The sequence below is a fragment of the Microcaecilia unicolor genome, chromosome 9 (assembly GCF_901765095.1).
Source record: "Microcaecilia unicolor chromosome 9, aMicUni1.1, whole genome shotgun sequence".
NCBI classification, from domain to species: domain Eukaryota; kingdom Metazoa; phylum Chordata; class Amphibia; order Gymnophiona; family Siphonopidae; genus Microcaecilia; species Microcaecilia unicolor.
Window position 1 is genome coordinate 178429251 of NC_044039.1, and position 15742 is coordinate 178444992.

The window sequence follows — 15742 nt, forward strand, 5'->3', positions numbered from 1 at the left end:
GGAGTTAGAGTATGTTAGCTTAGTTTTTGTTTATGGTGTCAGTCATTATGCCCTGTGAACTTTACTGTGAGCTTTCACAGTTTTGAAATATATGCATGTTTATAGATTATTAACTTTAGGCAGGTTGGAGATAAATAATGGATTGCTGTTAAATAAAGGCTTTTTTTCTACTGTTCACAAGTGAGGAGAAGGTTTATAACTCCCAAGATGGTAAAAATACAGGTCAGCAGATAATCTGTCCACTCAGGCAAAAAATAAAGAAGCCTAAACAGGTTGACTACAAACTATTAAGTTAGTCTCAAGTATAAGTCCATGTTTTGAACTGAACAGAAATAGATATGATTTTCTCTGGCCCTTCCATTGCTTATAGTATCATATAGGGTGGAACAATTGTCAAGAGCTTGTGTTATGTTTTCTCTTAGTGAACAGTTATGGGGAGGATGAGGAGCTAACAACATCTTCAGACAGTGATGAGGAAGTAATTAAACAGTTTGAGATCTCCGTATCACGCTCTCAGAGTTTTCGGTCAGCAATTTCAGACAAAGCAACACAAGCTGGTTTAGAGCATAAGAAAAAATTCAATCGCTTGCTGTCAAACCATGAAGAGTACAGTACAGAGGCATCTGAATGTGAAGGTATTTCCATGTTAAAATATTTATATTTAACTTGGAATTAGGATCTACAGCATGCTAACATGTCCTGTTTGCAGGAAATGGTTCCACTCAGACTTTATTTTATTATTCTTTATTTCAATAGCTTTAGCTGCTTATTTAATCTGACTAAAATCCATGCTATGTTCTAATGAACTAATATTTGTTGAACTGCATTTCTCAAAAACACATTTGGAAAAGATTAAAATGGATAAATGTATGATAGAGCGAGGATACTTACCTGTAGCAGGTATTCTCCGAGGACAGCAGGTTGATTGTTCTCACATGTGGGTCGACGTCCGCGTCGGCCCAGGAATTGGCATTTTGCAAGCAAAATATAAACAAAGTTTTGCCAAAGTCTTCTGGCGAGCGTGCAGCACACATGCATAGACTGATTTCCCGCCCATCGCGTGAGCACGTCCCGTCAGTTAAATCAAAAGGCATATAAAGAAATAAATAACAATTCCAAAGGGGAGGAGGGTGGGTTTGTGAGAACAATCAGCCTGCTGTCCTCGGAGAATACCTGCTACAGGTAAGTATCCTCGCTTTCTCCGAGGACAAACAGGCTGCTTGTTCTCACATATGGGGTATCCCTAGCAACCAGGCTCACGCAAAACAATGAACATTGGCCAATTGGGCCTCGCAACGGCGAGGACATAACATAGATTGACCTGAAACCATAAACAATTAACTGAGAGTGCAGCCTGGAACAGAACAAAAATGGGTCTAGGGGGGTGGAGTTGGATTCTAAACCCCGAACAGATTCTGCAGTACCGACTGCCCAGACCGACGGTCGCGTCTCGTATCCTGCTGAAGGCAGTAGTGAGATGTGAATGTGTGGACTGATGACCACGCTGCAGCCTTGCAGATCTCCTCAATGGAGGCTGACTTTAAGTGAGCCACTGACGCAGCCATGGCTCTAACATTGTGAGCCACGACATGGCCCTCCAAAGTCAGTCCAGCTTGTGCGTAAGTGAAGGAATTGCAATCTGCTAGCCAATTGGAGATTGTGCGTTTTCTGATGGTGACTCCCCTCCTGTTGGGGTCGAAAGAAACAAACAACTGGACGGACTGTCTGAAGGGCTTTGTCTGCTCCACGTAAAAGGCCAATGCTCTCTTGCAGTCCAAGGTAAGCAAACTGCATTCGCCAGGATGGGTATGAGGATGGGGAAAAAATGTTGGCAAGATAATTGACTGGTTCAGATGGAAATACCACCTTTGGCAGGAACTTAGGGTGAGTGCGAAGGACTACTCTGTTGTGATGAAACTTAATATAAGGTGCATGCACTACTAAGGCCTGAAGCTCACTGACCCTACAAGCTAAAGTAACAGCCACCAAGAAAATGACCTTCCAGATCAAGTACTTCAGATGGCAGGAATTCAGTGGCTCAAAAGGAGCTTTCATCAGCTGGGTGAGAACGACATTGAGATCCCATGACACTGGTAAGTCCCAGTGTGTCACCTAAATGCTGTATCAAGGAAATTCTCTAGATGGGACCAGAAATGGTACAGTCTGATCAAAGAATTTTCAATTGATTTAACTTTCAAATTGCCCTAGAATATAACTTTCCTTTTGTAAATAAATCTAAATATTCCCAATAATTATAGCAGTTTCAGCAATGTAAAATGCAACTTTATAGCCACAATGCAATGCAGTTTGAACAGCCTATCCTCTCTATCAGAGCTTGGCAGGAAAGAAAGAAGAAAGAAAGAAAGAAAGAAGAAAGAAAGAAAGAAAGAAAAGAAGAAAGAAAGAAGAAAGAAAGAAAGAGGGTTCACAGGGCAAATTAATTAAGCAATAAGCATTAAATTAAAGAGAATATCAGGTATCTTACCTATAGCCAGAAAGTTGAGAAGTTTGGAATTTAAATAGTCAGAATTTACTTTACTTTGCAGGAGGAGTTTGGAGTTTGCAGGAGTACCTGTTTGTGCTGGGAACTGTATGAATGAGCTCCTGGTGGGCAATTTGGAGGTTTGGATTCCAGATTGAGGGTGTATCCTAACCGGACTAATTGAAGAACTCACCGGTCGGAGGTTGTAAGAGGCCACCTTTGGTGAAAAAATATCAATCTCCCTCCAACCGGCAAGTCATCCAGTACGGATACTTTTATTGAGGCTATGCTTAACTGGAGCCAGTCAAAAGCCCGTCCCTTTCTTTTGCTGGGGAGCAGTATGGGCCTTAGACGCATGCTGTCGATGAGAACGAGTGCACTGGGGTTGAACCTGGGTAGGCTGCCGAGAAGCAGGAGTGTACCTAAGTCTAGAATAGGAATAGGGAGCACTCCTCTTCCCCCCCCCAAAATACCTCCTAGATGAGGAGGCAGTAGCAAAAGGCGCCCGGTGGGAGAGAGAATCCATAACATCATTATGCTTCTTGATCTGATCAACAAGATCCTCTACTTTTTCACCAAAAATGTTGTCCCCCCTGGCAAGGAACCTCCGCCATTCGCTGCTGGACAGAATGATCCAGGTCAGAGACGCACAGCCATGAGAGTCTACGCATCATTATACCCTGAGCAGCGATCCTGGATGCTACATCAAAAGAGTCAAATGTACCCCTAGCCAGAAACTCTCGACACGCCTTCTGCTGCCTGACCACCTGGCGAAAAGGCTTGGCCAGCTCTGTATGGAGTGCATCAACCAAGCTCAAATGTTGCCGTATCGAGTCCCGCAAGTGCACACTCGTGAACAGCTGGTATGACTAGATTTTGGCAGTGAGCATAGCGGCCTGATACGTCTTCCTCCCAAAAGAATCAAGAGTTCTAGCTTCTCTGCCTGGGGGTGCTGAAGCACAGTCTCTAGTACTCCTGGCTCTCTTGAGGGTGGAGTCCACCACCATGGAATTGTGGCGTAACTGGGACCTCATCATCTACGTTCACCGTGGATCCGATATTGGGATTCAGTTTTCTTCAGGACCACAGGGCCAGACAGAGGGGCCGACCAGTTTCACATAAGGACTTCCTTCAGTACCTTATGCAGAGGAACTCTTTAGGTGGAGAAGAATAATCCAGGAACTCGAGCATCTCAGCCGTGGGCTCATCCTCAACCTCCACAGGGAAGGGAATAGCCGTAGCCATTTCCCGGACAAACGAGGAAAAGATAGACTCTCTGGTGGAGACAGTCTCCTCTCTGGCAGAGGGGAAGGATCAGAGAAATCCCAAAGGACTTATCAGAAGAAAAGTACCTGGGATCTTCCTCTGACTCTCACGAACACTTCTGCTCAGTGTCAGATAATGCCTGTGCCAAGGTACTTTGACACTGAACCTGCCTCGAAGCTGAGGAACGATGCCCTCTATGGCGATGTTGAGAGGCTGACGCCCGGTCCGACTGCGGCGAAGCTCCCTCCACCGACGTCAAAGGAGATTTGACCTCGGTGGCAGCTCATGCCGATGCCACAGGCGGCACCGCAGTCGGGGACCTCACCGCAGGAAAAGGGCCAGACACCGCTGCAACAGACGGTACAGAAGGTACAAGCACCCTGACACCGAAGCTGACTGTCATAGCAGTCCCTCCAGAAGTTCTGGAAACAAGGCCCGGATGCACTCGTTGAGAGCTGCCATCGGAGAAGGCTGCGGGGTCGGTGGAACAGGCGATGTCAGAATCCATGGAGGCTTGGGAGCAGGTACCGGGCTGCTAGGAGACCGATGCATCAGCATCTCCTGTATCGAGGGGGAGTGATCCTCTTGGCGTTGACGCTTCTCGGGTGCCAACTCTCTTGACGCCCCGGAGCTCCCGGTACCGTGTGTCGAAGGAGAACGATGACAGTGTTTATTCGCCTTCGCTCGACAACCGTCATCGAGACTCCTCGGTACCGATGAGGAGGACGTGGAATCCTCACGTCCCCTCGGGGCTGGGTCCGACGAAGGTCAGTCCCAGGGGCCTGCGTAACAGGAGGCCTCGAGGCAGGTAGAGACCCACTCTACGCCTCACTGCTCCCAGCGCGAGTTGGTCTCTCAGCAGCCATTACCTGTCTTCCCGACGTCGATGCTTCTTTCGATGTTGACGCTGATGCTGCTGACCTCGGTACCGATGTCGATGTGGAAGGACTGGACCGAGCCCCAAAAAGCTTCTCTCGTTGGGCTTCTCGAGATGCTTGGGTCCATTTCTTCATATGACGACACAGACTACAAGCAGCTGGGCTATGGTCGGGCCCAAGGCACTGGATACACCAGGCATGGGTATCGGTACCTGAGATGGTCCAGTTGCACCGAGTACAATGTTTGAAGCTGCTGGCTGTCTTCAATGACATGGAAGGAAAAAAGGCTCCGGCGAAATCAAAAGACGCGATTGTGCCTGTTAAAGAAAAGGGGCACAAAAAAAATGAGGGAATAACCCGACCGGTCGAAAAACAAAGGAAACTTTTAAAAAGGACAAAACTAAAAATACACTACGGGAGCTCTTTTTTTTTTTTTTAAAGAAAGAAGAAAGAAAGAAAAAAATAGGAGAAAATAGTGATTACTCGCGAAGACTGTTCCCTGGGCCCGAGAGGAGCGCAGAAAAAAATCCTACTGCACCTCAACGCAGAGAAAACTGATGGGACATGCTCACACGAAGGGCGGGAAATCAATCCGCACATGCATGGTGTGCGCTGCATGCACGCCAGAAGACTCTGGCAAAACTTTGTTTTTATTTTGCTTGCAAAATGCCGATTCCTGGGCCGACGTAGACGTCGACCCACATGTGAGAACAAGCAGCCTGCTTGTCCTCGGAGAATTATCTATACACATCAGACTACCTTGTACACAATACAGTAAATGACAATTTAGAAACTCTTTATCTCCTTTGAAATGATAATATGCTTTTGAAATGATGCCTGAGGCCTTTACACAATTGATCAGGCACCATTGCAAACTACACATTAGGAGGATAATTTCAAATCCATGAGTAAAACAATGTATTCATTTATTTATTAGGATTTATTTACCGCCTTTTTTGAAGGAATTCACTCAAGGTGGTGTACAGTAAGAATAGATCAAACATAAGCAATAGGCAATTACAGCAGTAAAAATATTCAAATAGCAATAAAAGTATGGCATAGTATACTACTTACAATGTCAACACACATAATAGAACATTTTAATTGATAATGAAGGGTAAAGCAAAGATGGAACATATAGATAAGTAAGAGAGAAAGAAGAGTTAGAAAGTAAGGATTAATTTAAAGAAAGTTGCACATGAGGTCAGAGATTGTTTAATATGATCTCAGCTAGGGTAGAAGTGGATAAACATATCCTGATGCAGTATATGCAGCCTGTGTCACTCGTGTGTGTGGGTGAGACTAACAAGTTAGTTACTTCTTCCATTAAAGGCCTGGTTGAAGAGCCAGGCTTTCACCTGCTCCCTAAAGTAGAGATAGTCTTGTGTTAAGATATAGTCTAGAGTAGTCTTGAATTCAGGCACTGAATTCAAGAGTATGGGGGCTACTTCGGAGAAGGCTCGCTTGTGGGTGTCACATCGTTTAATGTCTTTTGGAGAAGGTGTGGTTAGTGATAATCCTTGAGAGGACCTTAGTGTCCTTGGTGGTGTGTAGAGGATCATCTTATTCTTTAGGTACTCAGGGCCATTTCCTTTGAGGGTCTTGAAGATCAGACATAGTTTTAAATTTAGACCTGTATTGTAGCTGTAGAAATTGTCATTTGTAAAATTTCCCATTCTAACATGCATGTACAGTTACACATGTACAACCTATATGCATTTGACTTTCTGTAATTTGAAAAGGTGCTCCCAAGGGTAGGGTATATACATATTTTGCCTAAGAAAAATTATGCACCCAAAAAGGGGTAAATGTGTGTGCATAGTTTTTCTGGCATAAATTTTAAAGCAAATGAATGTTTCTTTTCTGCTAGGTACTTGTGACCTGGATTGGCCACTGTTGGAAACAGAATACTGGGCTTGATGGATCTTTGGTTTGACTCAGTATGGCTATTCTTATTTTCTTGAGAATTAGTATTGTATTTACCCCTAAAGGTTCAAGTATGGACTGTCTTTGCTACAGAGATGTTAAACCAAATACACTAGGTTGAAAATGTTTTAGCAAACATTTTTCAACGCCTGTATTATATGATTAAAACATCTCCCCTGTTCTATATGTCACAACAGATTTCTTTAGATGGGTGTTTCTTACTGTTAGAACACTGAAAGATTATTTGGTTAAAAATAAGATAGTAGGCTGATGTTTCCTTATATATCATTAAATTTTTCTTTAAAGTAAAATGTATGTGTGTGGGATTTAAACATACAACACACATTTCACATATTTATTTAAAATGTTTGTGTTTGAAAAGGTTTAATCATTTGCCTCTTTGTTCCTAATTCAAGGCAAGTCACTTTTTGAACATGGTAGATATTTCTCTGCTTCAGACAATGGAAAGTGAAAAACATTTCCAAGGTCACAAATGATGTCATTGGGATTTGAACCATGGCTTTCCTAGATTTCAGCCTGAATTGCAAACCACTAGGCTATTTCTCTGCAAGTGTTTGCTGACAGTATCTCACTATTTAAGTACCTATATTTGTATGTAGAAAGGCGTATGTTGAATTCATCAAATAATAGTCTAATTAAAATAAATAATGCAGCAGTGCAGTGAATGACTATTTCTTTTTCTCTCACATTAACTTATGGTGAATATACAAAATATTTAATTAGCTTGCTGAGTTTGCAAGCATCTCATGACACTTTCCTATTTGCTTTTGGAAGATTTTATCTAAGTTTTGAGAATTCCACAAAAATGATCAATTATCTCAGCATGAGTAAAAAGCTTGATATTTTGCATGGTTTATGTCATATGCGATAAGTTTTTATGGTTTTAATGCCTGCTGTGTTGATTGAATGGTCAAAATTGTTCCCAATAGTTCTCTGGAAAAAGTAAAACTAATGGTATAACACAGAGAGAAAAATCAAACAAGGAGATAAATAAGTGAAGGGATTAGCCTAATACAGTTCCGGGTGATACAACAGGAATAGAAAATTTTTTGCTTGATTGAGCATTGATGACTGACCTACTCCTTAAATTCATTATTGAAATCTATTATTGGGGTACATAAGTATAAGTTCACATATTTGCAATCAAAAGACATCAGCTGAAATGGTTTTAAATATAAACATTCAGGGCCCTCTTTTACTAGATTGCACTAGTGATTCCAGCGTGACAAATGTGACGCAGCCCATTCAAAATTATTGGCCTGTGGTGCATTTGTCATGCTGAGAATTGCTAGCGTGGTTTAGTAAAAGATGTCCTCAGTTTCTTGGCCAAAAACTGCTGTAATACCTTTAATTGATAATCCCCACCAACCAAAGAGAAGGCAAAAGTGCAAGAGGTCAAACATCTACATAATAGTGCTTAAAAGATCACCTCACTGCCATACCAAAGCTACCCCCAACAACCCCATTTCACCCTTTGGAACTATAGGACTGATGAATGCCAGATCAGCTGCTAAGAAATCTTCAGTGATCCATGATGTCATCCACAAACAGCATCTTGACATTTTAGGAATAAGTGAAACCTGACTAGATGAAAACAGGGGTTTACCACTGGTTGAACTATGTCCAACAGGTTTCAACATCCAACATCAACCTAGACCAGGAAGACAGGGTGGAGGGGTAGCAGTCCTGATTTGAGATACAATCAAACTGTGTAGAATCACCTTTACCCAACTAAATGAATCAGAATCTCTTTTAATCCAGCTTGAAGAGGAGCAACCAATCTTGCTGCTCATGGTAACCGAGTACCTCGTAACAACACATTAGCTGTCCTGATTACTCGTGACCCTGAATTACCCGAGGATGGTGATCATGGGAGATTTCAATCTACACCACAGCTGCCTTCCTGGACACGATTGCAGCACTAGGTTTCACACAGATTATCAATTCTCCAACCCACGAAAAAGGTCACATACTAGACATGGTATTCTACAAAGGGGTTGGCATCCCAGAATTCTGGAATAGCAGTATTGAGATAATACCCCTATCATGGTCAGACCATTTTCTAATCAAGTTCCCTAAGTGACTACCTGAAACAAATGGTACCTCCCAGAGTTTGGAAGGAGATCAGCGACAAAAAAAGCTGACCGCTGAGAATTTCCTAGAGGCCTTGAACTATCCACATGTGGATGAAAAGACAACTACAATGTCAGAACAGGTTGACATTTGGAATACACACTTAGCCAAGACCTTTGAGAAAATGGCACCACTAAAAGATCTCATGTAGCACTCACAAACAGTCACCTTCGGATCCCTAAACGTGAAAGATGGAAACTGAAAGGAAATGGCATAAATCTTGCCTGGATGAAGACAGTCTAAACTGTAGGAAACACATGACAAAGTATCGCCAAGCCTTAACAGCAATCAAAAAACAACATTTCTCTCAATGCATTGCACAGGCTGCTAAATTCAACCAAGCAGCTGTTCCGTATAGTAAACAGCCTACTGCACCCCCCAAAACAGAACCAACCTGCCTCAAAACTGAACTGCAATGATTTTGCTGCATACTTTGCCAACAAAATTAAAAGTCTCCACCAGGATTTACAGGCAGTACCACCCAGTCTCCAACCAGCTAACCAGGAGCACACAAACTGGCCCCCTCCTGAAACAGACATATGGGACACTTTTAACCCAATAACAGAGGAGAGCCTTGACAAACTCCTAACAGATCTTCGACCAACTACCTGCTCCCTCGACCCCTGCCCATCAAAGATAGTGCAGCAGGCAAGTATGGGCCTCATAGAAGGCGCCACAAAAATCATGAACTTCTCTCTTTCTAATGGGCAACTACCAACAGCATTAAAAAGGGCAAACTTGAAAGTTACTGGGCACTATCCAAATCCCATTGCTAGGAAAACTTATAGAACATACAGTCTGTGTTCTGCTCAGTGACTGGCTAGAAGAAAAGAAACTGGCTAGATCCATGACAATCTGGTTTCAGACCCAGTTATGGAACAGAAACAGTCCTCTTATCCCTACTAGATGATCTTCACAGAAACCTTGACAGGGATTTGCCTCGGTGTTAGTACTGCTAGATTTCTCAGCAGCTTTTGACACTGTGGATCATGCTATCATGCTAGCACGACTGGCAGAAACAGGTATCAATGGAACAGTACTTGCTTGGTTCAGATCCTATCTTTCAGATAGACAACAGTCCATAATGTTTGGCAGCACCTCATCACCACCATGGGCACTGACCTGTGGGGTACCACAAGGATCGATACTGTCACCTATTTTGTTCAATATCTACCTCAAGCCACTAGCCGAGCTGATTTGGTCGATGGCCACTCAGTTCTACATCTACGTGGATGATGTGCAGCTACTCATACCCATTGAACCTGACTTACCTACAGCTCTGAATAAACTGATTACCTGTCTAACATCAAATCAAGAATGGGCTAAACACAACAAACATAGCCTGAGTCCAAGTAAAACTGAGCTTCTCTAGGTCCCTAACAAGTGGACATATAACTGACATCAAAATCTCTTTTGGGAAGTGCAAACCCCCTCAAATCACAAGTCAGAAACCTTAGAATACAGTTAGATTCAACACTTACTCTGATTCGTCAAATCCAAGCAATCTTCAAGAACTGCTTCTACTATTTGCGACAACTGCACTGCCTCTCTCCTTACATTGAGAAGGCAAATCTTATCCAGCTGTGCATGCCATGATAACATCAAGACTGGATTACTGTAATGCACCCTACACTGGTCTGACTACAAAGGGTCTGCACCAGCTCCACTTGATTCAGAACGCTGAAGCAAGACTAATAGAAGGTTGCAAACAACATGAACATATCACACCCTTTAAAAAAATGGCATTACATTGGCCACTCTCCAATCTTCCGGTACCATGTTTGATTTTAAACTGGCTACCATTACAATACAGGGCTAAATTTAAAACTCTATGTCTGATCTTCAAGGATCTCAAAGGGAAATGTCCCAGAGTACTTGAAGAACAGGGTCATCCTATACAGCACCAAGGACACTAAGGGGCCCTTTTACTAGGTTGCAGTAGACTGTACATGCATGCAGCATGCGCCAAAATGAGACTACCACCAGGCCAACACGCCCTCTGGGAGGTAATTTCATTGTTGGCGCATGCTCATAACACGTGGCTGAATTATTTATTTATTTCCTCCTATGCGCGCCTGTTCTGGTGGTAGTTGACACTTGGAACGCACTGACCAGTCACTGCTCGTGTAGCGTGTGAACCTTTACCGCTAGATCAATGGGTGGCGTTAAGGGCTCAGGCCGGTCTTGGGAGCGCGGTCTTTTCATTTTTACTGCAGGCCCTTTTCTCGTTCCATTAAAAAAAGCCCTTTTTGTAGATATGGTAAAAACTGACCTGACGCGTGCCCAATACACACACCTACACTACCACAGGCCACGTTTTGCTGCTGCTTAATAAAAGGGCCCCTAAGAACATAAGAGTTGCCATACTGGGGCAGATCAAGGTTCATCAAGCCCAGTTTCCTGTTTCCAACAGTGGACAATCCAGGTCACAAGTATCTGGCAAGATCCCAAAACAATACAATATATTTTATGCTGCTTATCCTAGAAATAAGCAGTGAATTTTCCTGAGTCTATCTTAATAACAGCTTATGGACTGTTTATATATATATAGGGCACTCCCTTCTTGCCTCTAAAGGGAGCTGAACAGAAGAGACTAGAAAAATGCAAGCCTTTCTGGCAAAGGGAAAACACTTGAGTTCAGTTTATCTTTTTTATAATAATGCTAAAATGTATTAGAGTAAATAAATGGTTACAATAAACAATTCTTTTATCCCAGTATTACAGAAAATTAAATTCTTATTTATATCAGTCCAAATTTCAGTATAAGCAAAATAAATCAATCTTTCTTTATGTGTTTTCCCTTCAGAAGTTGTCAGATTCTGACCTGGTACAAATGGTACCCAGTCTGAATACTGAAGCTTAATTTGTCCAATCACTTAATGCCTTATATTTCTCTCTTCCTTATCTGGTATTCTTCAACTCTGACCTCTAAAGTCACCTTCACATAATTCTGTTTTGGTATTTTTCTGAAATATTCATCATTTGCCCTTTGCCCTCTTTACCTATCACTCTTTGTGGTCCTCCACTGAAAATGTCCCTGTGTTATGTTTAAAACCTGTTTGACACAAACAAACAAACAAACAAACAAACAAACAAACACTTTTTAAAGTTTATAGCCCATTACTAGGGTTAAGCAAGCCTGTCTATAGTCTGTGAGAAAACCAAGACACAAGCTAGCTAATTGCCCTACTAAATAAGAAAAAGGAATGTTATACAAAGCTGACTGATTGAAAAACCACACAGCTCTATACGGAACTTTTCTTTTAAGAAGATATACAAACTTTTTTAAATCCCACTAAGCTAACTGCTTTTACCACATTCTCTGGCAAAGAATTCCAGAGTTTAATTACATGTTGAGTGAAGAAATATTTTCTCTGATTTGTTTTAAATTTATTACTTTGTAGCTTCATTTCCTGCCCCCTAGTCCTAGAATTTTCAGAAAGAGTAAACAAGTGATTCATATCTACCCATTTCACTCCACTCATTATTTTATAGACCTCTATCATATCTCCCTCAGCCATCTTTCCTCCAAGCTGAAGAGCCCTAGCCGCTTTAGCCTTTCCTCATAGGGAATTTGGCCCATCCCCTTTATCATTTTCGTTGCCCTTCTCTGTACCTTTTCTAATTCCACTATATCTTTTTTCAGATACGGTGACCAGAACTGCACACAGTATTCAAGGTGCAGTCACACCATGGAGGCATTATAACATCCTCATTTTTGCTTTCCATCCCTTTACTATTAATACCTAACATTCTGTTTGCTTTCTTCGATGCCACTGCACACTGAGCAGAGGGTTTGAGTGTTTTCAGGCTCAATGTGGCTTACAATACATCATGAATGGTGGAGATATATAAATAAACATTTAGTAATTACACACAAAACATTTAGTAATTACACACAAAAAAGCAATCAGATTTTCACTTACCAGCTCTTCACAGCTAAACTTCCTCTTTGAACCTACTGTTTGAACCATCAGCCAATGAAATGGCTTTTAGCTGTAGATATCTCAGGTTACCTGATAAGATAATTATGCACACATCATTGCAGTCATGCCCTCTTCTCAGTGTACATGCTCAGAGAAAAAAAACAAAATCTTTGAACCACTTACAGATTTTAACAAACAATTACACTATTGATTTTTTATTTCTTCCCAGTCTTACTTGCACACCTCCCTCCAAACCTGTTCTCTTTAATTTGAATGTTGTTCACTTCAAGCTCACCCCGAATGAGAAGTTGTTCCCACACCAAAGACATATATAGCACTGGTTATATTATTTTAAGCAACTTCAGCAGAGGTGTCTGCCTCAGTTAGCACTGCTGGGCTGCCTTCACTTTCTGACTCGGAGAGAGAGGTTGGCACCCGTCCCTGGATTTATATTTTAGCCTGTTACAGTTAGGATAATGGAGATTAAAGAATGAGCGTGATGATCTTTTTGCATTCCTAATGGGCAAGTCTATAAGGTCTGACATATAGGTCGGGGCTTCCCCGTGAACGATTTTGTGGACCAGGGTGCATACTTTGAACGCAATTCTTAAATATTGTAAGCCACATTGAGCCTGCCAGTGGTGGGAAAATGTGGGGTATAAATGATAAAATAAATAAATAAATAAATAATAAATTACACCTAGATCCTTTCCTAGTCGGTGACTTCTAATGTGCAATTTACCATCAAGTAGCTATAGTTCGTGTTCCTCTTTTCCACATGCATCACTTTACTTGCTCACATTAAAGGTCATCTGCCATTTGGGCGCCCAGTCCTCCAGTTTTGTAAGGTCCTCTTGCAATTTTTCACAATCCTCTTGCAAGTTAACAACTTTGAATAACTTTGTGTCGTCAGCAAATTTAGGGGTTCTTTCACAAAGGTGCGTTGAAAATGGTTTGCGGTAGTGTAGGCGCCGGTTTTGGGTGCACGCCGATCCATTTTTAGTGTGCCTGTAAAAAAGGTCTTTTTTTGCCAAAAATGGACTTTTGGCAAAATCAAAATTGCCGCGCGTCCATTTAGGTCTAAGACCTTACCGCCAGCCATTGACCTAGCAGTAAAGACTCATGTGGTAAGTGGGCGGTAATGACCTACACGTGCCAAATTGCACTTGGTGCTCGTCCATTACGCACGCCCAAAAAAAAAAATATTTTTCAGATGCACGTAGTGGACGCGCACCAAAAATGAAATTACCGCAAGAGCCACACTGTAGTCGGGCGGTAACTCCATTTTGGCGTACGTTGGGTGTGTGTAGACGCTTACATAGCTTAGTAAAAGGGCCCCTTAATTACCTCACTAGTTATTCCATCTCTAGAGCATTTATAAATATGTTAAAAAGCAGCGGTCCCAGCACAGACCCTGCAAAACCCCACCATCTACCCTTCTTTATTGAGAATACTGACCATTTAACCCCACTCTCTGTTTTCTATCTTTTAACCAGTTTTTAATCTACAATAAAATACTACATCCTATCCCATGACTTCCCAATTTATTTTATTTTATTGCATTTGTATCCCACATTTTCCCACCTCTTGGCGGGCTCAGTGTGGCTTACAATATAAGATGAATGGTGGAAATACAATTCGTTACAACTTGGTTATGGATTACATTGTGAAGAGTTATGCGAGACAATCAAAGTGTCGTTAAGGAATATAGCAATGGAACAAAACTTTGAAACATAGGAAGGAGACAAAGGGAAGCTAACAGGGCAGTATTAAGATAAGAAGACATATGGTAGAAATAGTTCTGTGAGTCAAGGAATGAGTGAGGTGAGGTTACGGGGGATGAGAGTTCGGGAGTGGATGTTGATGCATTAATGGACATTGGGTGTGGATTTTATGTGTTTTGGTTCTTTCCGTAGGTTTTTTTCAAAAAGATGGGTCTTCAATAATTTGCGGAAGGAGGCTTGCTCGTAGATCGTTCTCAGGTTGTGCGGCAGTGTATTCCAGAACTGCGTGCTCGTGTGAGAAAAGGTTGACGCGTGTAGCGTCTTGTATTTCAAGCCCTTGCAATTAGGGAAGTGGAGGTTGAGGAAAGTTCGGGATGATCTTTTAGCGTTTCTGGGTGGTAAGTCTATTAACTCAGACATGTAGGCTGGGGCTTTGCCGTGAATGATTTTGTGGACTAATGTGCATACTTTAAAAGTAATGCGTTCCTTGAGTGGAAGCCAGTGTAGCTTCTCTCTTAGGGGTTTTGCACTTTCATATTTTGGTTTTCCGAAGATGAGTCTGGCTGCTGTATTCTGGGCTGTTTAAAGTTTCCTCAGTATTTGCTCTTTGCAACCTGCGTATAATGAGTTGCAGTAATCCAGATGGCTGTAGAGGGATTGCACTAGGCTGCGAAAGACGGATCTTGGGAAGAATGGTCTTATTCTTTTCAGTTTCCACATGCAGTAGAACATCTTTTTGGTTGTGTTGTGCATGAGTTTTGAGTGTTAGGTGGCGGTCGATAGTGACTCCAAGGATTTTTAGCGTTTCTGAGATTGGAAGGTTTAGTTTTGGTGTGTTTATAGCGGTAAATTCATTCGTTTTGTATTGGGAGGTGAGTATCAGGCATTGAGTTTTTTCTGCATTTAATTTCAAACGAAATGCATCTGCCCATGTGTTCATGATGTGTAGACTTTGATTGATTTCATTAAAGATTTCTTTGATGTCTTGTTTGAAAGGGATGTATATTGTCACATCATCGGCGTATATATGGGTTGAGGTTATGGTTTGATAGGAGTTTTGCCAAAGGGATCATCATTAGGTTGAAGATGGTTGGTGAGAGGGGTGATCCTTGTGGTACTCCACATTCAGGTGTCCATGCATTAGACATGGTTGAATTTGATGTAACTTGATATGAACGCTGTGTTAGGAATCCCTTGAACCAGTTCAGGACATTTCCTCCGATGCCAAAATACGCAAGTATATGCAATAGGATTCCGTGGTCCACTATATCGAAGGCACTTGACATGTCGAATTGTAGGAGGAGTATATTGTTGCCAGTTGCAATTATTTGTTTAAATTTAGTCATGAGGCTGACTAGTACTGTTTCTGTGCTATGATTCGACCGG

At 42.0% G+C, this 15742-nt stretch overlaps 1 protein-coding gene across 1 annotated transcript in view; it reads left to right on the forward strand.

Moving 5' to 3' along the window:
- SYT16 (synaptotagmin 16) overlaps positions 1–15742 on the forward strand; it is a 240832-nt gene that overhangs the window by 136716 nt on the left and 88374 nt on the right. Inside the window, exon 8 of the mRNA XM_030213711.1 lies at positions 371–635. Within this exon, the coding sequence (XP_030069571.1) occupies positions 371–635 (265 nt within the window). The remainder of the gene's footprint in view (positions 1–370; positions 636–15742) is intronic.